Here is a 17806-nt window from a genome sequence, read left to right on the forward strand (position 1 = left end):
AAAAAAAAAAAAAAAAAAGAGAGCAAAAGGATGCTGCAGAGATGAGAGGGACAATTACTGAAGCTGAGTCCTTGAGAAAGGAAAAGAAGACAGTCTAGTGCCTCACACGAGTGGAAAGGCCAAACTTAGCAGCGAGAGGGAAGGCAGACCTTAAATGCAGGTGGGCTGGTAGCTGGGGTGGTGGGAGCAGGTGGGTGGCTTCTTCTAAGTCCTTCTGTTTTCTCCACAATGCAGGAAGCAAGGTCATCAGCTGAGAAAGAGGAGGGAAGAAGGTGTTGGCAATTTGAGAAAGAGGAAAAGATGTAACTGGTCATTTTGGGATGGGAGAGCACATGGACTGGGAAAACAGGCCAGGCAACACCAGGGCCCCTCAGAGTGGGTCCCTGTGAATGGGAAGTGAGACCAGTCAGCAGGGTTGTCTTATTTTTGCCAGTTGTATGGAGGTGGCTTAGAGTAGAAAGGGTGTTAGAATCACCTGGGGCTGTGTTGCCAGGCACCTGCTGGGCTGGGGAGTCACAGGGATATGTAGTAAGCCTGATACTGGACTACAAGTACAGGCTGGTAAAGGAGGAAAGATAGGATGTGGGTGGAAGCCAGAGGGGGCCCAAGGAACAGTGGACCACAGGTCCTGGGTGTAGTGTCAAATGCTGGATTTGGGGCACATGAGGGAATGAGCTGGAGAAAATTAGAAAGCCCATGGTTGGAGCTTAGATACTTGAAATTACGGAGGCAGCTTAGTCACTAGCAAGTGACCAAGACAGCGAGTGGCCCAGAGAGGTAGAGCATAGGATGGGGCCAGAATAGTGGTAAACCATCTGTGTGGATGTGGAAACCATACCACCAGGAACTGTGGCGAGGGGCGGTGTAGAAGAGCCACAGGCATCTGAGAGAGACCGTCCTGGGGGTTCTGTGTGGATCTCTAGGTGGCTGAAACAAGCTGTGGCATGAGTTTCAAAGCTAGGGAGGTGGGGTTAGAGCAGAGAAAGGAACAGTGATCTGGAAGTGACAGGAGCAAGAATGGGGCGGGTGTGGGAAGAAGGGACACAGTGCCGTGAAGGAAGAGCCAAGCTGTGGCCAAAACAAGAGGGTGAAGGGATGTCAGAGGTTGGAGCCGGGGTTTATGAGACTGAGCAAAAGAGGGCCCAGTTGGAGCCCTGTGGAGGGGCCTGGAAGGGTAGAAGTCAGGGCCACAGGGTGATAGAGCCCAGGAGATGGAGATGGTTTGGCTCCTGAGCCACTCAGAGTGATGGAAAGGATTAATGCATCCCACAGAGAGAACCCTGCTGGTCTTCCAGGCATTCTGTAGTGGTGAGGGAGGTGGGTGGGATTAGAGCAGAGCTCTGGAGTCCTCTCTTTCCTCTGAAGGCAGCCAGGGTAAGGGTGATCTTTCTGGGAGTGTAGGAAGGTGACCAGTTTCAAGCTGTTGGCACAAGGCCTTGCAGGCACTCAGCAGGACGTAGGGTGAACATCCTCTCCGTTTCCCTACCTGGGGCTGTAATCCTTGGGCTGAGGGTGCTCTGTCTTGGAAGGATGAAACACAAACTTCAGTTGCCTGAGGCCAGAGATTTGGTCAAATTGAGGCTAGGAAAGAGAGTTTCTGACATCCTGTTGACTTAGGGCAGCGGTTTTCAACCTGTGGGTTGCAACCCCTTTGGGGGTCTCCTGCATGTCTGATATTTACATTATAATACATAACAGTAGCAAAATTATAGTTACGAAGTAGCAACAAAAATAATTTTATGGTTGGGGGTCACCACAACATGAGCCATATTAAAGGGTCTCAGCGTTAGGAACGTTGAGAACCACTGACTTAGGGGGTGGGGGTTTAATCTCATATTGTAAAGTCTACCAAGCATTGTCCCATCGTAGATCTTACCTGGTCCTCTGGATAGCCATTTGTGGAGAACACGGCCAGAAAGGGCAAGTGATTTGCCCAGTGTCACACAGTTAGGAAAGTGGCTCTTGGGGCTCTAGATCTTTTGTTCTTCTAGGTCACCATTCTTCTGACCCCAAACTCTCTTTCATTCTTCTCTGGCCAGGGAAGGGCTCTCTCAGGGGGACCGGGAGGAGGCTTGTTGGCTGGGGCCAGACCCTGTTGCTGAGGCAGAAGTGTTCCAGACCTTCTCCCTAGTTCTAGCCTTGCTTCCTAGTTCTCATTGTGAAGCTCTGAATCTGTTCTCTCCCTCCCTTCTCTCCTTCCCTCCCCATGCTGCAGTACACGCTGTGGAGAGTAAGTGGCCCTGCCCCCAGGGAGGCCAAGCCCCCACTTCTGGGGTAGCCTTCCTTCCCAGGATGGGGGGAGGTCAGAGGGGGCTGGGATCGGTACCTTCTCTGGCCTGCTGAGTATAAAAAGCATTGGAATGTGTTTCAAGGTACATTTCCTAGCAAGAGGGATTGGGGTTAGAGGGCAGGAAGAACTTATTCTGGAACAGTTGGTACAGGGTGCCGGTGGGCTGTCTTTTGGGAATTTTTGAGGGGAGGCACAGGGGAGAGCCTAGGTAGCATTCTATTTAATCTCAGGTCATACTTTGGGGCTCAGTGTTGTGGCGTCAGCCCTTGTTAATGAAAGACCCCAGTCATAGATTTGTTTCCTGAGGTACAGGCAGGGCGTGGTGGGAAAGAAGGCCTGGAATTCTGATGTCTGTCAGGGAGGGAGTGGGGTCCATGTTCTTATGACCCCCAACAAGGGCATAGGCTGTCACATAGGCCCAAGTCAGGCCTTTCTCCCTGTCCTTAAGCAGGACTAGACTGGAGAGTGAAGAACCAGGCAGGCCGTACTCCGGAGGGAGGAGGGACAGGCCTGAGCCAGGACTCTGAGGGGCCAGGGGCTGGTGCCATCCCCCTGATAGCACCTTCTCCCTTCTCTCCTACCTAGTCCATGACCTGCAGAGCTTCGGCCTTGACAATGTACGTACCAGGTGGCGCCCATGGGGGCAGTTTGGGTGGGAGACTTGGTTGGTGCTAAATTTCTCTGTAGGACATCCTTGGGGGGAGCACATGTGGAAGGGTGTGCCATGTTCTGATGGGATCCTGCCTAAAGGTTGAGTGACAGGGACATTTAAATTGAGATCTGAGCAGACCAGGGACAAGGATGGGGCAGGACAGGAGCCTCCTAGACAGAGACTCCAGGGTGAGGTCAGGAGAGAGTGTGGCACATCTGAGGAACTACAGGGCAGGGGTGGGAGGGTGAGGCTGGAGAAGTCAGCAGGGACCAGACCACATAAGACTCAGAGGCCACGCTGAGGAGACTGGTCTTTCCTAAGAACTGTGGGAAGCTGTGGCCTACTTTAAGCAGGGTCGTGGCATAATCACACCTGCACGTTTAGTGGCTGAGTGTGATGTGCACCAGAACAGGAAGGAGTGCCTCTGGGGCCTCTAGCTTAGGCCTCCATGACTTGAGACCTGTAGGCTATTCAGAACAGCAGTGCCTAGGAGGGAAATGGGGTTCCTGTCTCAGGCAGGCTCTCCCCTTAGAGCCGTAGCTTTTCACAGGTGGGCCCCTCCTTCTCACCGCTGCTCCAGGCAACCCATCTGCTGCTATAACACAGAGCTGGGGTGGCGGAGGGCCATGGGGCTCAGGCGCTGGTGTTGCTTGCAGATCAACATGACCCACTATATCCAGCACTTGTCATTCGGGGAGGACTACCCAGGCATCGTGAACCCCCTGGACCACACTAATGTCACTGCACCCCAAGGTACTAGCCCAGGAGGTAGCCCCCAGCCACCAAATGTTCACATGGCACCCATGCCAGTGCTCTCTTCCCCTTGCAGCCTCCATGATGTTCCAGTACTTTGTGAAGGTGGTACCCACGGTGTACATGAAGGTGGACGGGGAGGTGAGTCTGAGGGAGCTCAGGTATCAGAGTCTCCGCTTGGCACCAAGCCCTTGAGTTCCTTCATTTAGTTCCTTCAACCCAGGAAGTGAAGTGCTGCTCTCATCCCCATATGATGGATGAAAAACTGAGGCTCAGAGCGGGTAGGTGACTTGCCCTCAGAGGCAGAGTTCAGGCCCAAGGCTGCCAGATTTCAAAACACTTCTCTTTTCTGCTGTCCACACTGCCTCTATCCCTTCCCCTGGGGCCTGCTGCATCTGCCTCACTGTCCTCCGTGGACTGCACTGGGTGGGGCTTAGTCAGGCCAAGCCTTCCTGGACCCCTGCTCCCATCTCTTCTGTGACTAGAGAGCAGTAGAGTGTGAGGGACTGAGGGACAGCAGTCAGTCCCAGACTTGATGATACCACACTGAGGGCTTGCCTTGGACCCCTAGTGAGAGCATCTCCTAAACACAGCTAGGGTTGGTAAACTGATAAGAACTGGTGACCAGAGGGCAAGTCGGGGTGGCAAGGCTGGGAGTGGGATTCTGGGTAGTCCCCAGGCCTTGCAGGATTAGCTACCAACATGGTACCTCCTGTGTCCCTGCACCCTGAAGCCACAACGGCACATGGGGCAGGCACTGGGGTGGAGGCTGAAGGGGGCAGGAGCTAGGTCACAGACCTGGCCCTGGCCCAGGCTCTCCTCCCACCCCAGGTGCTGAGGACAAATCAGTTCTCTGTGACCAGACATGAGAAGGTCGCCAATGGGCTGTTGGGCGACCAGGGGCTTCCCGGAGTCTTCGTCCTCTACGAGCTCTCGCCCATGATGGTGAAGCTGACCGAGAAGCACAGGTGAGGGTAGGGGGGCAGTGGTCAGGCCTGGCGTGTGGGAGTGGGGAGCTTGCTGAGCCCATCTGCTCCCCCTGACAGGTCCTTCACCCACTTCTTGACGGGCGTGTGCGCCATCATTGGGGGCATGTTCACAGGTAAGGCCTAGGGTGTCTGTGGAGGTAGAAGCACAATGGGGAAGTAAAACCAGGGCACCACAGGTTTTTTGGCTGGGAAGAAGGGGCATCTGGAGGGCCAGTGGAGATGCTGTCCTGGCCAGTTAGGTGACTATGCTCTTAAGATCAAGTCAAGGCCCCAGCTGGGCCAGTGCCAGCCCTTTTCTCTCTCCCAGTGGCTGGACTCATCGATTCACTCATCTACCACTCAGCACGAGCCATCCAGAAGAAAATTGATCTGGGAAAGACAACGTAGTACCGCCCACCACCCCTCCCAGTTATTCCCTCTTTCTCTTGTTTCTCTTTGGCCTGTGGTTCTATCCCGAAACTCCCACCCCTTCCTCCTCAGAGTGAGCCCAGTCCCGGGGGATAATCTATTGATTGTGATAATACTGCTGGTCTCTGTGTGATTCTTGGGCTGGCTGGTGCCTGGGGACAAACCGTCATCACAGCCACTTACTGAAGGCAGTGACAGCTGCCCCTGGGAGCCCCACACAGGCATCCCCTTGTTAATAGGAACTTACTTAAACAAAACCAGTGTTCTCCCTTAGCCCTGCGCTCAGGGCCTCTCTTTTTGGGTTCAGCCCCTGGGCTCAGGCAGATCTTTCCAGGGTGAGTGTCCTGGAGCCACTATTTCGTGGCCGTGAATGCAGGGCTTGCCACCTATGTGGTGATGGCTAAAGCTGGGGACCCTCCCTGTCAGCCTGGGCTCAGTTACTGGTCCTCTCTGACTGAACCCACTCTCACTGCAAAGAGGTATCTCTCCAGGTCCTCCGTAGTCTTCTGGGTGGAAGCAAAACTGAAAACCATGGAAGGCAGGCAGCATGGCCATTCTGGAGTAGGGCCAGCACCAGGCCCCTGGCTCAGGACCTGATCGGGGCTTCCCAGTAGAGCCATCTCCACATGTGGCAAACCAAGCCCCAGGGAGCCAGGAACAATGACAGCCAGTCAGCTTATTACATCATTTGTCAGGGCATTTTGATGTAGGGAAAAGGCAAGGAGAGGGGACAGAAAGCAAAGCAGGGTGATGATGGCAAAACCTCTGGAATTAGGCCTGCGGTCCAGCCCTGATGTGCTCACCTCAAAGCTGTGTGACCTTGGACCTATTTAACCTTCCTTTCCCCTTTATGGGCGTCAGCCTCATCTCTAAACTGGGGGTGATAACACTGGCTGTTGTGAGCCTTGTTTTGGATCATCTAGGAACCATTCCCTCTTATTAACAGTCTCTGAATTCTCTTAGGAACCCCGTACACCCTTTCCACTTTGTAGGAGTGTTGGTTCCCCACCCCAATCCCCATCCTGCTGGCCACAGAGACACAGAGCAGGCCAGGCGCCATCAGGAGCAGGAGAGCTTGCTGTCCTTCTGGCTGGGAACATGGGGAAACAGGTCACTGCAGTGACCCTGCAGTACTGGGGAAGAATCCGTCTGCAGATGAGTGTGTCCCAGAGGACAGCATTGCTGAGCCACAAGACAAAAATGGCTGGTTTTGGTGACATCACTTAGACCCTGTGAGAGGCTGCACCTGAAGCCAGCCAGCCAAACTGGCTGGGAATTACAGCTGTGTAAGCCAAAAAATGCCCTTTCTGCTTAAGTCAGTTTGCAAACAAGTGTGCAGGGACAGGTAGGCCTACTGGAGGGGATGGGGAAGTAAACAAGTTAATGAAGCATGTAAAGGGATCAGCATTCTGGAGTGGCAGGATCCTCAGCAGATTAGGTGAGAAAGACCCACCCACCAGCAGGAGCAGCGGCTCAGAGGCATGACAGCTTGGCCCCAGGCTCCTTGGCTATGAGCCTCCTATCAGGCTCTGTTCTCCATGGCAGGGCATGTGGGTGGCCTCCCATCCCCTGTGCATTCTTCCAGCAAGACCCCTGCACCTGAGATCACCCTAGACTAAGGCCTAGAGCATCTCTGTTCTCTGCCACCTGAAAGAGGTGGCCTTGTACAGCATAGTTGGGTATTGGGGCATATGTGGTGTTTACTCAGAGAAAGCATGGGCAGGAAGGACTTTGGGGGAGCTGAAGGGTTGGCACCATGGTATGAGTGTCCAAGCTCAGAGTCACTTGTGGAGGGGGCGGAAGATGGCCTGGCTGATCTGGCCAGGGATGGTGTAGAAGACAAGGAGAAGGAAGATGGTGATCAGTGCCAGCAGCAGCAGCAGCACCAAGATGCGCCAGTAGCGGCGCCAGATGAAGAAGACAAAGGTCTTCAGTGGGTTCACAAACCAGTTGAAGGAGGTTTTGGGGCGGCTGTTGAGGGAAAGGGTGGTGTCAGGATGATGCCAAAGCCCATTGGCCGCCCCAACCCTGTGCCCCTGACTCACTTAGGCTTCTCCAGGGGTTCTGGCTCCTTCCGCCCCTTCCCCACTGGCCGCCTCTCAGCCTCTTCCACAGTCAGCAGTTCAAACTCTACCTCCACCTTACCCTAGAAGACACTCCTGCGTCACCAAGGCAGAGGCCAAGCTCTAAGGCAGGCCTGGCCCCAACCCACTACACCCACCGTGATGATATACACGTTGCCGCCTGTGTCTGTGAACTCAAGGTCTTCTGGCCGGCCCTTCCTCCTCCTCTGCTTCCGTCTCTTCTTGCCTTCCTGGGCCTCCCGCATCAAATCCTCTTCCTCCTGCAGCTTCACCACCGGCCACCAGCCCCGCAAGCGGCGGCAGCGAAATAGATTGCACCGAGGCCCTGCCCCATGGAGGGCCAGCCGCACTGAGCAGAGCTCCGGACTCCAGGCCCCCCGCACCATGTCCGGCAGCTGCAACTCCAAGGACCCTGCAAGTCCAGAGTTCTCGGGGTTAGGCAAGAGATCAAAGCCTGTGGTGGGGTTGGGGGCAGCGAGTTGAGATATGTTAAATTGGTGAATTAGGAGGTAGCAGACAGGCCATGGCTGTGGATCACCCACACCACAGCCCACTACTGGTAGGTGGTCAGATCCCAGTGAGAGGGGGCAGAGGATTGGGATCAGATGCCACAGCAAGGACCAAAGGCTATATGGAGTCGCCATTCAAGGTGACGAGCACAGGTCAGATCAGGGCTTGTCAGGGACCTTGAGTGGGAAGGAAGGTATCTGTGGTCTGAGCTTAATAAGCTTAGCAAGTAGGTCAGGAAGCACAGGTTCCGACCTAAGGTATGAAGCCCCAGGATTCAGGGTTAGGTTAGAGAACCTGGGACAGGGCAGGGACGAGGTTGGGGAAGGCTGAGCAGTACCAAGGAAGTCATTGGCGGAGATGCGGTCATAGTCCCAGACTTGCAGGACCAGCACGGCCGGCTGCCGGCTGCCGGCTGCCGGCTGCCGGAACTCGGCCTCTTCCAGGGCGAAGGGCCCAGGCCGGCGCCAGACGCTCACCTCCCGTTCCGTGGGGAGGTAGTCAAAGCGGAACACGAAGCGCCAGTTGAAGTTCCCTTCCCCAGTCAGTGAGTTGAAGTGAACATCTGTCTCCTGCTTGTCATGCTCCAGCCCCTTCACCCAACTGGGGCAGCACAAAGGACAGACCAAGGTGGGTGGGCACAGGGACCCAGGCCAGGCCCAGGCCCACTCCTCACCCCATATAGCCATAACTCACCCAGCTTTAGGCACCGTAGAGGGACTGGGGACAGGGCTCTGGATTCAGCCTCAGGATCCACGCCCATGCTTGCTATCCCCCCTCAATGCCATCCTCCCTTGGTGTACAACCAGTGACCTGGCCTGGCCCACAGGCCTACCTCTTCACATAGATATCACTTGACATCTCTCCAGTGAGTGGATTCACGTCATCCAGAACCACATCTTCTGTATTCCAGATGACAACTCTGAGCTCATAGCTGATGGATGTATTGGGGGATGGTTTTTAGACCTTTGAGAGAGGCGCTGGGAAGGACTACAGGAAGCAGGAAGGCCCTGGGCCAGGGCCACTGACGTGCCCTCAGTACTGGGTATGAGCCCAGCTGGGTAATCAGGATGCCTATGACTCTATGAAGGGACAGCCCCAGGTATCACCAACTACCTCAGCCATGGTGGCTGGCACCAGGAATAGTCTGCCAACCCTGTCTGGGCCAACAAGGTTCTCCCTCCCATAAATTAAGAATCAGGACCCTGAACCATCAAGTGGTGTGGCATTAGATGCAGAATTGGAGCCCACTGCCAGCTGAAGTTTTGGGGTGCAGGAAAAGTGGTTAGCAGAGAAAACCAGTCTGCAGAGAGGAGTGGGAGGCTGGGACACAGCAGGGATTGACAGTGTGCAATCCCTGAGGAGCTGCAGCATTCTGGACCCTACACTCACGTGGCCTTGTCCTTGGCTGTCATGAGCTTACCTGAAGAGTTGTTGGTTTCTTTTACCCAACATAAGTTCCCCATGTTTGTTGACAGCATCAGATTTTCAACTGATGATCTCCCCACCCCACCTCCCCCAATGTCACTTAGATAATTCTGGTGGGGCACATCATCTACGACATCACTTAGTACTGGCCAATCATCATGTTATAGGCCCTGAGCACAGCGGTGATTCAGGGAGCAGCATTTGACCCAAGCCAGTCTAATGAGAGATTGCCCTGAGGCTTTTGCTCTAACTAGGAGCCTGGCACTGTTAGAAAGCACCTAACAAAAGGCTTCCTGAGAGCAACACCAAGGAAAGCAGAACCCAGAGGCACAAAGTGATAGACTGCTGACAGCTGAGCATCTGGATCCAGCCCTGTCTGGAGTGGCTACACCCTCCAGGGAAGTGCCCTCCAACTCACATTGGAAGGGGGTTACTGAAAGGTACCTGGACTACTGTCTATAAGTGACAGACGAATGCCCAACTCACAAAGGCTTAATAAGAAAAGGGAATTTAATGATTCACCTAACTGAAAAGCCTGAGTGCTTGCTCTACTGGGGACCCAGCTTTTCAGAAGACCCTTGTACTGGTAAACCAACATGTGCCCCCTTCGAAGGAGGGGCCAGACTCTCTCACCTGATTGGCTGCCGAGGCTTGATATCAACTGGAGGTGGGGCAGGCACATCTCTGGGAAAGATGTCAATCCACATGTGAAGGGATCCCTGGGGACACAGGACCAGGCTGGAGGGTCTTGTTAAGGACCCACCTCCCTGACAGCCCTGTGGCCAAAGGCTGTGCCTCTCCCAAGGGAAAGGAGAGTTGGGGCTAAGAGGAAAGAGCCTGGCAGTTGCTGAGGCATGAGGATAAAGGTGGAGTCTGATGTGGGGGATCTGAGGTAGAGGTTAGCTTGGGTGTTCAGGGATGAGGGCCCAGAAGTAGGAGTTGAAATTAAAAGTAAGATCTGGCATTCCCAAGGTCCAGATCTTAGAGGTCAGGTTTGAGACCCCAGGTCTGAATCTTGGTGGACCTACAGAATCAGGGGTGGGAGTATATGATCCAGCATGGAGTGGGGATGCTGGAACCTAGTGCCAGGAGGCAGAACCAGGAATGGCAGTATAGTGTCAGGTGGAGGTCTTGGAGGAAGATGGGAATCCTAGGGTCCTGGGAATATTATTCTGGGGCTAAGCCCCGAGCCCTCCCTCACCTGCAGCAGCCCTGGGCTGCGGGGGTGGTAGAGGGGCCGTGTTTCTACATGCTCAGGTACCAGCTGGATCCCCAAATCTGGCATCTCCTGCCAGCGTCGCAGCACAAGCAATGCCTGGGCTTCCTCAGGGGCCCCTCCTGCTTCCTGGGGCACCCCCCTACCTGAAACAAGAGGTGTGAGCTTGGTTTCCACACAGTTCTCCCCCCATTCTCCTGTCCCTTCATAGAAGCTCTAAACCAAGGCAGCCACTGTGTTGGAACAAACCCACGGACTAGGGGAGCAAATATGTAACCCACAAAAAGCAGGGGCAGGTGGGGAGGGCTGCTGCTGCAACTTTTCCCAGTGAAAAGCCAGCAGTCAAGGGAATAGTGGGACTGGGAGAGGAGAGGGAAGAGACCACTAACCATTTTTTGAGTCATGAGCTCAGTCCTACACCCACACTCTATTGTAAAGGATACTCTGTGGGGCCACCCTGTGTTCTGGGAACTTGATTAGCTATGACTCGGGGGGCCCACTTTTGCTCTTTGGGGACCTCATGTTCACCAACAAAGACCATCTTCTTTACACCATCCAAGAAGCTCACCCTTAACCAAACTCACCTCCTCTACTTAACTAAAGGATACTTTGGTGGGGGCACACTAGACTAGGCACAGGGCCCTTTGTTTTTTGTTTTTTTGTTTTTTTGTTTGTTTATTTGAGACAGAATCTTACTATGTCACCCTCAGTAGAGTGCAGTGGCATCACAGCTCACAGCAACCTCAAACTCTTGGGCGTAACTGATTCTCTTGCCTCAGCCTCTCGAGTAGCTAGGACTATAGGCGCCTGCCACACGCCTAGCTATTTTTTTGTTGTAGTTGTCATTGTTTAGCAGGCCCATGCCAGGTTCAAACCCTCCAGCCCCAGTGTATGTGGCCAGTGCCCTAACCACTTAGCTACAGGCGCCGAGCCACCACCAGGACCCCTTGTACCTTGTTCTACTACCATCTTCCTCCCTGTGGCCTGTCCAGAAGAGAAGGGTTGATACCTGGTGGCAGCATCTCAGGTGGTGTTAGAAAGACTTTGCTCCCCACCTTGACAGCCTCAGCTCGGTATTCAGGAGCAGGGAAGCCACAGCGTTGGCACAACCCTGCCAGGATCTGAGAAGGCCGGAATGCATCGCGCCAGGCATTGTACCCATCCCTGTGGGCAGAAACAGAGAATGCCTCAGCTGGGGCCAGCATATGGATACATTCAGGCACAGGGGCAAGGATAAGGATTCTTGATGACATGGGATCTAGGTTCATGACTCCAATGGGAGACAGGTTAGCCCTCACCTATAACAATGAAAATCAAAGGTGTATGCCAGGGGCTTCTATGAAGGCGATACTAATATCTCCATTCTGCAGCTATTAAAAAACTGAGACTCGAAGTCGCATGTTAATTATAGAATTCTAACTCCTAAGCCCATATCTTGACCACCAAGCTTTAATGTTGTAGTTGGCGGAGGTGGGGAGCCCCCTCTATGGAGCACAAGTAGGAGCGTGAGCTTGAAGGTGTTTGGTCAGAGATTTAAAATGGCTGAACTAAACTTTTTTTTTTTTGGGAGACAGAGCCTCAAGCTGTCGCCCTGGGTAGAGTGCTATGGCATCACAACTCACAGCAACCTCCAACTCCTGGGCTTAAGCAATTCTCTTGCCTCAGCCTCCCAAGTAGCTGGGACTACAGGCACCCGCCACAATGCCCGGCTATTTTTTTTGGTTGCTGTTGTCATTGTTGTTTGGCAGGCCCAGGCTGGACCAGGCTGGATTTGACCCTGCCAGCTCTGGTGTATGTGGCCAGCGCTTTAGCCACTTGAGCTACAGGCACTGAGCCGGCTGAACTAAACTTACATGTCGTACTGGGCAGCCAGCCCACAGTTTGCTCTGTGGTGGCTGTAGAATCAGTTTTCCAAGTCAATGTGGGTCTCTCCAATGAGGTCATCAGAACCCAGGAGGTCATGATCAAATATAGCAATGGTCAGCTCCGGCTCAGCAGGGAGAGGGATGCTTAGCTCCAGGACCCTGGCCAAGAGGAAGAGTGGCTAAGGACACTTCCATGCCTTAGGAGGTAGTCTGGGGTGGGGGTGTCAACAATCTCTGCCCATTCATCCACTGTCCCCAGGCCAACTACCTAAGAGCCCTGGAGCCACAGAGCTGGCTGGGCAGGTTGCCCCCCTCCCCTCATTCCCCTCTCCAGGACCCAGCCTCACTCTCCAAAGATGGGATTGAGCTGCTTGGGGATGTAGCGCTCCTTGGTGTCCCGCCGCTCCTGGCTGGCACTCACCACCACATAGGGGTCTGCTTTGCCATTAGGGTCTGCTGGAGCCAGGTTGGTAGCCTACGGAGATGGTATGGAATGCAGCTGGGAGAAGTGTCCTTGTCATGGCCTAAGGTTAACCCTGTTGGACCTAATCTCAGATTAAGTGTTAAGCAGGACATTACCAAGGAGAAGTATCACTCTGAGAGGAGTTTAACTGAGATGGGGCATGATGACTTTTATTTTCAATTAGTTATGAAATACTTAAGACATACAAATAGGTATAAAAAATAGAATGAAACAGAAAATATTTGTAAAGATGTATAAGGGCTTACTCTTCAACTTATATAATTATTTTTTCTTTTTTTTTTTTGAGATGGAGCCTCAAGCTATCCCCCTGGGTAGAGTGCCATGGCATCACTCTCACAGCAACCTCCAACTCCTGGGCTCAAGGGAGTCTCCTGCCTCAGCCTCCCAAGTAGCTGGGACCACAGGCGCCCACCACACCGCCTGGCCATTTTTTGGTTGCAGCCATTATTGTTGTTTGGCGGCCCGGGCTGGGGATTCGAACCCGCCACCTTAGGTGTATGTGGCTGGCGCATTAGCCGCTTGAGCCACAGGCGCCGAGCCAATTTTTTTTTTTCTTTGAGACACCAGGGTAGCTTGCCACATCATCATCATAGCTCACAGCAACCTTGTACTTTTGGGCTGAAGTGTTCCTCTTGCCTCCGTCTCTTGTCTCAGCTGGGACTACAGGCATGTGCCACCATGCCTGGCTAATTTTTATGTTTTTAGTAGAGATGGAGTCCCACTCTTGCTTGGGCTGGTCTTGAATACCTGAGCTCAAGTAATCCACCCGTATTGGGTTCCCAGAGTGCTAGGATTACAGGCATGAGCCACCATGCCCAGCCCAATTTATAATTTTCTGTATTATTTGACTTTTATTTTTTATGATAAGAATATATTACTTTTTTTTTATTTTTTGAGACCGAGCCTCAAGCTATCCCCTTGGGTAGAGTACTGTGGCATCACAGCTCACGGCAACCTCCAACTCCTGGGCTCAAGCGAGTCTCCTGCCTCTGCCTCCCAAGTAGCTGGGACCACAGGCGCCCGCCACAACGCTTGGCTATTTTTTGGTTGCAGCCATCATTGTTGTTTGGCGGGTCCAGGCTGGATTCAAACCTGCCACCTTAGGTGTATGTGGCTGGCGCCTCAGCCACTTGAGCCACAGGCACCAAGCCAAGAATATGTTACTTTTAAAATCAGGAGTATTGGGCCTTAGTCTTCTGAGTAGTTGGGACTACCCAACATCATACCCAACTAATTTTTTCCTCTTCCCTCTCCTTTTTCCTTTCCTTTTCTTGAGACAAACTCGTTCTGTCACCCAAGCTAGAGTGCAATGACATCACAGCAACCTCAAACTCCTGGGCTCAAGCAATCCTCCTGCCCTAGCCTCCCAAGTAACTAGGACTACAGGGGTATACCACCATGCCTGACTTTTTCCCCCTATTTTTTGGAGAGATGGAGTCTTGCTCTTGCTCAGGCTGATCTTAAACCCCTAACCTCAAGCACTCTTCCCACTTTGGCTTCCTAGAATGCTAAGATTACAGGTGGGAATTACTATGTTCAGCTAAGGTTTCCCTGTTTCCCCGCCATTTTCTAGATGCCTTATATCATATCATGTAGTCTGTCATACTGTGAGAAGCAGGTCAAGATGACTTCTATAATCTAATGTATACATTAGGATTCTTAGATTATGGAAGAACAGCACCTTAGAACGTTTCTTCAACTTACTGCTTAGAATCCCTATATTTAAAACAGATGACAGTGCAGCATCTGCTGTGATGATAGGGAGTGAGGGGGCAGATCAACCCACTTATTCCCCCCAACTCACTGAGATAGCTTTAAGAAAACATCAAGGCCTTGCAGAGTTCTGTATGGAAATCACAGTACTGGGAGAACCTGCACAAAGGGGGTTCATGACAAGCTAAGCCTAAGACCCAGAGCTACGCTCATCCTACAGTCACACTCCCTGTTCTTTTCTTTTCTTTTTGAGACAGTCTTACTATGTTGCCCTTGGTAGAGTGCTGTAGCATCACAGCTCACAGCAACTTCAAACTCTTGGGCTTAGGTGATTATCTTGCCTCAGCCTCCCAAGTAGCTGGGACTACAGACACCCACCACAATGCCCGGCTATTTTTGTTGTTGTTGTTGTCATTGTTGTTTGGCAGGCCCGGGCTGGGTTCGAACCCACTGGCCCCCACTGGCCCTGGTGTATGTCGCTGGTGCCCTAGCCACTGAGCTACAAGTGCCTAGCCTTTTGTGTGTGTGTGTGTGAGATAGAATCTCATTTAGTCACCCTGGGGTTGAGTGCTGTAGCATTATAGCTCACACCAACCTCAAACTCTTGGGCACAAGCAATCCTCTTGCCTCAGCCTCCTGAGTAGCTGGGACTATAGATACGTGCTACCATACCCAGCTAAGTTTCTAAAAATTTTTTGTAAGGACACGGTCTCCACTATGTTGCCTAGGCTGGTCTTAAACTCCTGAGCTCAAGGGATCCACCCACCTTGGCACACTCCCCATTCTACAGGACTAGAACCTAAAGGACTCAGGAGACGCTCTATATTCCAGTTCTATCACAAGCAAGTTTTGTAATCCTAGAGAGTCACCTGTCTTTGTGCCTAAGACTTCCTATCTCGAAAATAAAGAAGTTAGACTTTGATCCTTGAGGTTCCTTCCAAAGCTTTCATCCTGTAGGTTCCGTATGTTACCTTAGCTGGAGGTGGAGGAGTGCAGAGCTATAGCTGCTCACCTTGACAACATAGACTCTGACCAGGAGCTTGATGGGCCGGTTCTGTGGGATCCCCCGGGAGATCTGGGGCTCAGAGAATGACACTGCCTCTGATTTTGGATAGATGAGGAAGGAGCCCTGGGGTGAGCAGAGACAGAAAAAGCCCTAGTGAGAGAGTTGTCCTCCAAAATCCACACCTGTGCTCCCTAGTCCCCTTTTCTTTCACAAACATACCTTGAACTTGCCCACCCGGTGTCCAGCTCCTTCTTCATCTCCGTCTCTATCCTGGCCCCCTGGTCCTCGGTAAAGGGGAAACACATTCAGCCAATCTTCAAAGTGGTTAAATTCTTCCTCCAGGGAGCTGGTATAGATCTGAAAGGCAAGGGCCTCAGTAACAGCTCACTGTCCAGAATCCCAGGACACTCCCTCCCCCCAACACCCAGTCACCTTCAGGGTGGCGAGTGCTTTTTTCCGGGACACAGAACCTTCCACTTTAGCTTCACCCTGGTCTTGGGTCTCCCCATCCACAGAAATGAGGTTGACCCCAGCTAGGACAGCAAAAACGCTCCAGTCAGGAACATCTGGATAGGTGGAGGGGGAGATAGATGGGGCAAGAGCAAAAAAGCCAAATCTCTTACCTGAATCTCCAGGATCATCCATTTCATCTTCATCAGAGTTGGGCTGAAATCAAAGGGCAGATCAGAGATTCTTCCCCATCCCTTTCAACTCTGTAGTCTACCTCTTTTCCAAGGTGGGCACTGGGAAACCTTATTTCAAGCTCTGACCGTGTAAGCCACTTGAATTTTCAAAGCTTCTTCAATTAATCATCTAGTCCTGTGCTATCCACCAGCCACATATGGCTGCTGTGAACTTGAAACATTGTTGGTTTGGTTTTGTTTTTTGTTTGTTGGTTGGTTTTAGACAGAGTCTTATTTTGTCACCCTCAGCAGAGTGCTGTGGCGTTACAGCTCACAGCAACCTCAAACTCTTGGACTTAAGTGATTCTCTTGCCTCAGCCTCCCAAATAGCTGGGACTATAGGTGCCCGCCACAATGCCTGGCTATTTTTTTCAGAGATGGGGGTCTTGCTCTGGCTCAACCTTGCTCTCGAACCTGTGAGCTCAGGCAATCCACCCGCCTCTGCCTCCCAAGTGCTGGGATTACAAGTGTGAGTCTCCGTGCCTGGCATAGCATTTCATTTCTATTAGGAGACAACTCTTGATAATGGAGCTAATACCGCAGCTTCTAGAATTATTGTGAAGACAAGAAAAGATGATGGTAATGAAGAGCTCTGTAAAAGTGTAGAGCTCCACCTTCAATGAGATCATTCTTCATGCCATGGGACCCTCCCCTGCTCGCACCTGCCCCTGGAGCTCCTGTAGGGATGCATAGTACTTAGACCACCAGTCAAGCTCTTCTGGATCTGGGATGTCCTCCTTCAGCTCAGGCCCTTGATTTAAGAGGCCTCCTAAGGGGAGCTTCTTCAGAGGAACCTGCAGGAGAAAGGGCTCAGTCCCTTTGACCCAGCACCACCTCAAGCCCTACCAGCCCCTTCTCTGCCCATCACCCATACCCATCACCTTCAGGAGCCGTCTGGAGATCCCCACTTCAGCCAAGAAGGGATCCAGAGGCTTCTTTGCTGGGAGGAGGAAAATGACACCATGAGGAAATTTGTTGAGTACAAGTCAGACTCCAGGCTCCATTGGTAGGGGGGTCCTCTGGAGCCATCTCTGCCAGGAACCACAGGGGTTTTTGTCTGGTGGCCCCTAAGGAGAGAAGGCTCCTAACCTTGAGGTCTCTTAGGCACCAGGTCCCCTGTCTCCTCCGCTCCTTCCTCCTCGGGGGGATCCTCATGACTCTGGAATGTGAATTGTAGCATGTGAGGGACAACATGGGAACCCACAAGGACTGTGCGGCCAAAGGCCCGGCACTCAATTACCAGGATGCTGAGTGGGGGCTGCAGGTAAGGTTGTTCCAGCAAGTTCTGGGGTGAGAGAGAGGAATTGTCTCTGAGACGGGGAGAGGGAGAGACCGTCACAGAGAGGGCTGGGGAGACAAGACCTGGACACAGACAAGCCTGTGTTCTAAGCTCAGCTCGGCCTCAGCCTGCCTGTGTCACCTCTGGGGAATCACTGCCTTCTGACCCTGTTTCTCAGTGAAAAATGGACCGAGTGCTGGAGTCAAAAGATTGTTATAAGTATCAAATGACAAAATTTGATAATGATAGGCTCAGACCTGTAATCCTAGCACTCTGGGAGGATCACTGGAGTTCACTAGTTTAAGACCAGCCTGAGCAAGAGTGAGACCCTGTGTCTACCAAAAACGAAAAACTGAAGCAAGAGGTCTCTTGAGCTCAAGAGTTAGAGGTTGCTGTGAGCTATGATGCCACAGCACTTTCCCCAAGGTGACAAAGTGAGACTCTGTCTC

The 17806-nt window shown here is 52.5% G+C and overlaps 2 protein-coding genes across 2 annotated transcripts in view; one reads left to right on the plus strand and one right to left on the minus strand.

Annotated features, from left to right (window-relative positions):
• Positions 1 to 5207, plus strand: part of ERGIC3 (ERGIC and golgi 3) — an 18755-nt gene extending 13548 nt beyond the window's left edge. The window contains exons 8-13 of the mRNA XM_003788131.3: positions 2876 to 2907; positions 3599 to 3695; positions 3772 to 3836; positions 4527 to 4663; positions 4742 to 4797; positions 4992 to 5207. Coding sequence (XP_003788179.1) covers positions 2876 to 2907; positions 3599 to 3695; positions 3772 to 3836; positions 4527 to 4663; positions 4742 to 4797; positions 4992 to 5071 — 467 coding nt within the window. The 3' untranslated portion in view covers positions 5072 to 5207. The remainder of the gene's footprint in view (positions 1 to 2875; positions 2908 to 3598; positions 3696 to 3771; positions 3837 to 4526; positions 4664 to 4741; positions 4798 to 4991) is intronic.
• Positions 5208 to 6873: 1666 nt separating this feature from the next.
• LOC100960267 (fer-1-like protein 4) overlaps positions 6874 to 17806 on the minus strand; it is a 37486-nt gene continuing 26553 nt past the window's right edge. Inside the window, 17 exon segments of the mRNA XM_023512138.1 lie at positions 6874 to 7063; positions 7138 to 7238; positions 7314 to 7588; positions 8024 to 8286; positions 8519 to 8617; positions 9745 to 9830; positions 10313 to 10473; positions 11337 to 11491; positions 12181 to 12351; positions 12540 to 12667; positions 15402 to 15518; positions 15615 to 15752; positions 15828 to 15928; positions 16019 to 16061; positions 16741 to 16872; positions 16960 to 16991; positions 17150 to 17363. Coding sequence (XP_023367906.1) covers positions 6874 to 7063; positions 7138 to 7238; positions 7314 to 7588; positions 8024 to 8286; positions 8519 to 8617; positions 9745 to 9830; positions 10313 to 10473; positions 11337 to 11491; positions 12181 to 12351; positions 12540 to 12667; positions 15402 to 15518; positions 15615 to 15752; positions 15828 to 15928; positions 16019 to 16061; positions 16741 to 16872; positions 16960 to 16991; positions 17150 to 17363 — 2406 coding nt within the window.

This window comes from Otolemur garnettii, unplaced genomic scaffold, assembly GCF_000181295.1.
Source record: "Otolemur garnettii isolate 467f Iridium unplaced genomic scaffold, OtoGar3 scaffold00025, whole genome shotgun sequence".
Lineage (NCBI taxonomy): Eukaryota > Metazoa > Chordata > Mammalia > Primates > Galagidae > Otolemur > Otolemur garnettii.